At 37.4% G+C, this 7173-nt stretch overlaps 2 protein-coding genes across 2 annotated transcripts in view; one reads left to right on the plus strand and one right to left on the minus strand.

Moving 5' to 3' along the window:
• The window catches only part of klar (klarsicht), a 413798-nt gene that overhangs the window by 349293 nt on the left and 57332 nt on the right, over nucleotides 1–7173 (plus strand). The gene's annotated exons all lie outside the window — the stretch shown is intronic.
• Nucleotides 661–7173, minus strand: part of LOC141439350 (pickpocket protein 28-like) — a 7155-nt gene continuing 642 nt past the window's right edge. Inside the window, exons 2-4 of the mRNA XM_074103636.1 lie at nucleotides 1097–1217; nucleotides 881–1029; nucleotides 661–802 (exon numbers count right to left, since the gene is read on the minus strand). Of these exons, the coding sequence (XP_073959737.1) occupies nucleotides 661–802; nucleotides 881–1029; nucleotides 1097–1217 (412 nt within the window). The remainder of the gene's footprint in view (nucleotides 803–880; nucleotides 1030–1096; nucleotides 1218–7173) is intronic.

The following is a 7173-nucleotide window of genomic DNA, read 5'->3' on the forward strand; positions in this document are numbered from 1 at the left end:
AGTGAAGGATACTTACCTACGTAGTTACAATGTGTGGGAAAATAAACATACCTTAAAACTCGGGCTTTTGGTTGAAGCGCAGTAGTACTCGGCTATATTTGCGTCCAGAACCAATGTTAAACCGTGATCAGTGCCGATACCTAAAAAATGAAAGCGAAAGTAGGTATTTTTATTATCACCTACTATTAGCCATCATTACGTAGGCCCAATATATATTTTTTAACATTTTGTAAGAAAAGTTTAGCCAATATTTAGATACCTATTGAGAACAATTTATAAAAATAAATAATTAAACTAAACATTGCACGTAGTAAAGATTGTATTAGTATGTAGAGCCTCGCCAAGCTAAGTCTGCAACGGAATAATTTGGCAACACTGTATTTTAACGTCAAATCACGTACATAATATGCGTTACATTTGCAGTGTTACCATATTATTCTCTGCAGACTTAGCTTGGCCAGGCTCTATAAGTAATAAATAAGTTCAGTTACGATTTAATTTTTATCAACCTTATATCCTGACTTGAGCAATAATCATTCAGTAGCTTAGCATTTTAGACGGGTTTTCTATGAAATCATTATTTTATCTGTACCAGTTTCATATAACAGCTCCAGCATTTACATAACGGCAGTAGGTAACCGTCGAATATGTATAAGCTGCTTATGTAAAATCCTTTTCGTTATAATAACCTTTTGGTCTCCACGGGAATCCATTGTAGGGTGCGTTGGCCGGATAGCCACCTTCAGGAGTCCAATCCACAGAAGGCAATGGGAATGTAAAATTCATGTCGTTCAAAGATTTCCTGAAACGTATTCACACAACGTATTAACAAAAGCGAGCTATGCTGAAGTAAAGAAGAAGAAACATAGTGAATTCTTACGGATTTCTAAACATTTTGTTTCGATGCACCACGTTGAACGTGCAACATAGGCCTTCGTCGGTCAACTGGGCATTGAACAAATCCTCACAACTCATCTCACTCGAGTCCCAAATGCACATCGCCAACATCTCGCTGCACGGTTGGGTCACCTACAAAATAATCCGCTTTAGACTACTAAGAATGAATTTCTTATATGTTTGATATTTTACTACTGACATTGATCAAGAATGACCGTGTGTAGTCCCAATCTGCGCTTTCAGCCGCATCATTATCGAATATTTCTGTATCATCTTGTGACGTGCACAAACTCTCCAAAAGTTTCTTATCGACGGGTGAACTGAAAATAAAAAAAATGTGTCTGGTTAAAGTTAAGGGGTTTGCTCCTGGTTAGCTCATGAGCAATGTCCCGTTAGATGGCGCTGTTATCAATAGTTCCTTTTTTCAGGTTTTTTTCGTAAATTATGAAGAATTATTTCACCAAAAACTAGTGGCGGGAGTATCTAAGCGTAACCGATTTTTTGACCCCACACTCGAAATGAAATATTCCGCCAAAGCCGCAAACGAGGTGCTTTACTTTGAACGTCAGTTGCGGCCGTATATGGACACTAGGAGCTCACGCACACACTCAAATAGACAGCGCCAGCTAGCGAAAGTCTATTGCGACACTTAGCTACCCGATCGGGGTACTCCTTCGAGTAATATTCACATTTTTGTACCAACTGTACTTTACTCGAAAATTTTACTACGACCTATAAAATTTATAGGTATTTTATTGATAATTAGAAGCAGGGTCTTGGATAACTGTTCGCATATTATAATACGAGCCAAACGCCTTTCAAGTGTTCATAATATGTGTACGATAAATTGAGAAATTACCAAGATTCTGACCACGGTTTCTTGTCTTGGTTGATGGTCTTGCTATTATTCAGGTTATATTTATAGTTACTTTTCGTAGTTACTACTCTTGCTAATGTGGTCATGGTCGTCGGTTGAAAATCGGTAGCAAATGTACAGGACGAGTTTCTTGGGAAAATAGTGCGGTGGTTTGTCCTTACCTTCCACGCCGAGAGCTGGAATTCGTAGTTGGCAATAGAGAGCGCTGTCACCAGGGCTCTTAGTCACTTGTACGACACGCACAGGAATGCACAGGCAATCAAGTTTATCAAGGGCATCCGTAAGGCCAAAGTCCCTTAAGACACTGTTACACATGCTCTTAGTAGCAAGAAAGCATGCTACTATTGAGCAAATGCTAGCTAGTAGCATGTGTGAACAGGACATGCTACTATCGAGCATGCTTATTAGTGGCAAGCTCGAGACGGGGTGGAAGGGGGAAAGGTAATAAGCAAGTGTGAACGCGTTTGCTTCAGTCCATGAGCATGCTCATAAGCATTCTTATAAGCATGTTACTAGTAACGAGCATGTATAACAGTGCCTTTAGACATACCTAATATTTTATGAACAGTGCTTCGTGTAAGCTCTTTCTATCAAAAGAGGTAATAAAAAGCATACAGAGTTTACTACCCTAATTATCATCATCATCATCACTCAATTTCTGTGGCAAGACTTTTGGTAGAGAATTAGTAATCATAAGCTGCTAATATCAATTATTAATAAGTTGCTAACCATGAAAGAGTTGACGAAGAGTTTATCTAGGCTTCTGCATCTGGATTTCTCAGTTCGTATATATAATTACTAGCTTAATCCCGCGGCTTCGCTCCCGTTGAAGAAAAAAATCTATTCTGTAGTGTAGGTATTCGAATTAAAAAAAAACTTCTTGCACCTCTGTGATCCTCAAGGAGTATTCCATAATTCCAATTGTATGTTTGCCAAATCTCATGCATTTTTAGGCCATGTTTTGCCTTTATAGGTATAAATAAATACTTACGAAATACTTACATAACAGCAAACGTTCACCCACTCGCCGATAACTGGTATCAAATTGCGGTAAAAAAACTATCCCGTGCTAATTTTGTACCTACATATCTCTATAAATTGATTTTGTTAGGATAATCATAACCGATGATTTGGCACAATCAGCAGAAGACTACGAGCAGTTCCAAAATCATCTACACTCCCTTTGTTACCTTAGAGTCGAAAACAGTTGTCAATTCGTATCATATAACTACCTATTGTAAGTATTATCTGCTAGGATTTTTATCCGATCCAGCAGGCTTGTAGTCGTGCGTTCTGGATTATTGGCAGTGCTTCCTTTGGATGTTCGTGCGATGGAACTACTGCGTTTTTTTTGCATTAGTTCCTTTACAAGACTAGAAGGAAAAACTGCGTTTATTTTTTTGTCTTTGTTCCTTTCGCAGTAGCATCTTCAGTTCTTGCAAAGATACAAAGGCGGAAAAATAACGCAGTTCTTTCTTCAAGGTCTTGTGAAGGAACTAGAACTACCGCAAATAGTCCGTCGTATTTGCAGACTACGGGCACGTTCAGTTTAGCTGACACGTCATCATCGGAGACAGATGTTGCATCAAACCCAATTCGAAGCAGTCAAGCTCATAGGTAGCTGAACAGTTTGGTACTTTGTCACAGCAAGCTACAGTGCTAAAATGAGCATTTCTAAAAAAGTTTGTACATTTGATTTTTTCGACTCCGATTTGGAAAAAATTACAGGTAGATAGAGTGAATCGTTCACTGAGTTTAAATAACATAGTCTCCCGAAATGTCCCAATTAATTTGTATGGAAAATTCCTTTTTTGTTACCGCAAATCCATAGTTTTGGTAACAATTTAACAAAACAGGAAATTTCCATACAAACCAATTGGGACATTTTGAGAGACTATGTTACTACGACTCAGTATCGTTCACTCTACATACCTGCAATTTTTTATCACAAATAGGAGTCGCAAATCAAATGTACAAACTTTATTTAAAAATGCTCAAATAGTTTTTTTCACACCTCTCCTTCAGAAAAGTAACTTTTCCTCCCTACCGAGAGGGAGCAAAGTACAATTTTCCTGTTCAAGGTTTTTCTAAGTGTTTTATTGCAAATTCAATTTTTTTAAGTTGATAATTGGAAAGCCACGTCATTTTCTTTACCATTTTGCTCCCTTGTGACACAAATAACTATTGTGTCACAAGGGAGCAAAATGGTGTATTTACGGCGAGGGCGTACATTGAATCCAGAATGTAGCGAAGGATTCTAAAGTAGAATCCTGAGCGTAATGAGGGATTCAAGTGTTAACGCACAAGATGAAAATAATTTTGCTCCCGAGTCGCTCATACAACTTTTCACACCGAGCATTAAGAAACTTGAAAAAAGTAAATTCTAAATATTATTAAAGAACAACCAGCATAGAAAATGGTGTGGCTTTACAATTATCAACTTCAAAAAATTGCATTTGCAATAAAATACTTAGAAAAGCCTTGAACAGAAAAGTTCCACTTTGCTCCCTCTCGTCAGGGAGGAAAAGTTACTTTTCTGAAGGAGAGGTGTGAAAATAACTATACATGTCCTCAAATACTAAGAGTAAAAAGGGAATGTATTTACTTTGCTACTTTTTGAGCGCTCTTTGCCTGTAGGATCTACGGCTAACTAGTCTGGTTGACCGGGCAGTGGGTATAATTAATTTGTAATTTTCCCGCTGGTACAGTAAATTCATATCCCAATAATCATGCCAAATATTATGCATTATAAATCAAGTAACTATTTTGGAAACAATATATTTTTAGACACGAGTAATATTTACCTCGACGTTTCGGCAACATTACAGTGGCCGTGGTCACGGGTAGACTGAAGTGTGGGGTGACAAATAAAAATGACCAAGTGCGGGTAGTTCGAAGGACTCGCGCTGCTTGGCAGACTTGACACCCCACACTTCAGTCTACTCGTGACCACGGCCACTGTAATGTTGCCGAAACATCGAGGTAAATATTACTCGTGTGTGTTAGCGTGATAAGTCCTGTGCGTGGTATTTTGATTAATTCCAGTTTCTTTTAATTAATTCCAGTTTCTTTTAATTATTATGTTGCTTTATTCCTCTCATCTGTCCAAGCACGCGAGCAGGCTGCAATTACCAGGCCCATTACTGCCGTTCCGCCTGTGACAGTTGCAGTTCTACAATACAATCTTTTCTTTGGGGTAAGTAAAATGCAGTATGTCGCATTAGACAGCGTTTGAGAATAATTATCAGAATCAGGGGGTCAGGTCTGCTAGTGAACAACGTCGGCATTAGATTCAGCTAATACTTTGAGAACAAAAAAAAGGTATAAACTGTGATACAAGTTAAATATGCCCGCTGTCCAGTCAATCAACAAGCCAACCGTACCAAGCAAATATTTTTTTTTGAGCTGGACTGTTAGTCAGTTTCTAGAACCTACAGTATTTAATTTTGCCCTAGGTTTCTCTGCTGTCAACGTGCGGCACAGTTAGATCTATGTGATACGTTCCTACATTATATATAACATGCAGTACACGCCCTCCTCCACCTCCCTCCTCCTACATGAAATAATATATATATCACACAATACCTAATAATAGTTATATTATATAGTAGGTATTTGTGACAGCTAGTCTAGCTTGTGTGACATATACTATACATACATAATAACATATTGTTTTACATGGAAGAAAGAGAGCGGGCGTGTATGTAATTTATTGTATAGATATTTCACATGGACGTAGTTGTGGGGCACGGTTCGTAGTGAAGAAGTAAGTAAAAAATATTGTTATCAATTTATATGAGGTTCCGCAAATTAACAAGTTCTCTGTCCGAAGGCAATGTGCAGCGTTCTTTTGACACGTCGCCATAGTAATGATAAGGTAATATAATATTCCCGTAGCAATTTCATTGTTAATCTAAATGTGGTCAAGATAAAAATTAATTATTAAATGTATGTAATAAAGTTATTATTTAATTGAAAGAACAACTCATTATTTACATCACTGGTCATACAGCACAGTGCCTCATGGACATACCAGTAAAGCCACGCATTAAGGGTCAAGGAACCTGGTAACACCGAAACCACTCAATTATTCAGTATTTATTTCGTTATCTCTATCACTCAAGACAAGATAGATATAATCGAACAATCAAAAATATCACATACTATTACAGTCTTTCTAGGTCAGAATAAAAGTATGTGAAACACATTTTTGAAGCATTATATTAATACTACACTCGTTTTCCGGGGGTCAATAGTTTGAGCGGCCCATTTAGTGAACGGCATGTCACGTCTACTAAAAGTACAATTATATGATATTGGAAAAATTGGAAATGGTATGGTATCCGTTATCACTGCATATCTGGTAATGCTGTATGCAGCATCCATAAGCCATAGCCCTCCCCAATGTGATACTGTTTCGGATCTGACAACTGTAGAGCCTGTCCGCTAGCACATCCTAATAGTGTATTAGGGATAGACCTCCAAAATCTGCTCATCTCATCTATATTAGATATGTTGGCTGTGGTCCCATGCCTTTCAAATGACCGGGTCCAGATGGGTTCGTGATCGAAACATCTGAACCACTATTACAATAATAAGTAAAGACCTTTATTCGGACAATATGGCCAGATTTCATTCAAAACATTTCAGTCAAGCATATTGAGTGATTTGAAATGACAAATTGAATTTGGACACTAGATTGGATGAAAATAAATGTACAAGCCATAAGACAGTTTGACCAACCACTTCTATACTTACTTAGTGCCTATAATGGTATGCAACTCAAAATCAAACATTATTATGATGCCACTATAATGAAAGCAGTGACGCGAAAGATACAATTTGTAAGCGGAGATCTTATAAAACTAGCTAATAGCCGCGGCACCTACCATGCAATAGTCCTAAATACAAAAGACAAGGTACAGAAGCTTAAAAATATATAATTTGTAATAATAGTTTACACTAATTAAAAAAAGTAAGCTCACAATAAAACATATCAATATATGAGCTTATACAATTTTCTGTTTTGTTGGTTCTTGATTCTGGGTATCTGTATGCGAGTTGTCATTTTACACGAGTTCCTTTTTCTTCTGTAAGGCAACCTGACAGTTCAGTAGCAATGACACTCGAAAAAGAACGCCATACTACCTATACATTATCGCGGGCCGGCTCAGTCAGAATGTCTCTAAAGCTAGACATGAGCAAAGTCTAACATGAGTGATATAATTATCGATATGGATAGTCAATATTATCATCCTGTGACATAGAGCAATAACACAACTCGTTTGTTAAAAAATTGAACATATAATAATTCTACTATTTTCTATACAATGTTATGTTTCACGCAGAAGAAGATTAAAACTATCGCGAAAAGACTTGTGCTAGCACGTACTAGTGAC

Source organism: Choristoneura fumiferana, chromosome 20 (genome assembly GCF_025370935.1).
Source record: "Choristoneura fumiferana chromosome 20, NRCan_CFum_1, whole genome shotgun sequence".
NCBI classification, from domain to species: domain Eukaryota; kingdom Metazoa; phylum Arthropoda; class Insecta; order Lepidoptera; family Tortricidae; genus Choristoneura; species Choristoneura fumiferana.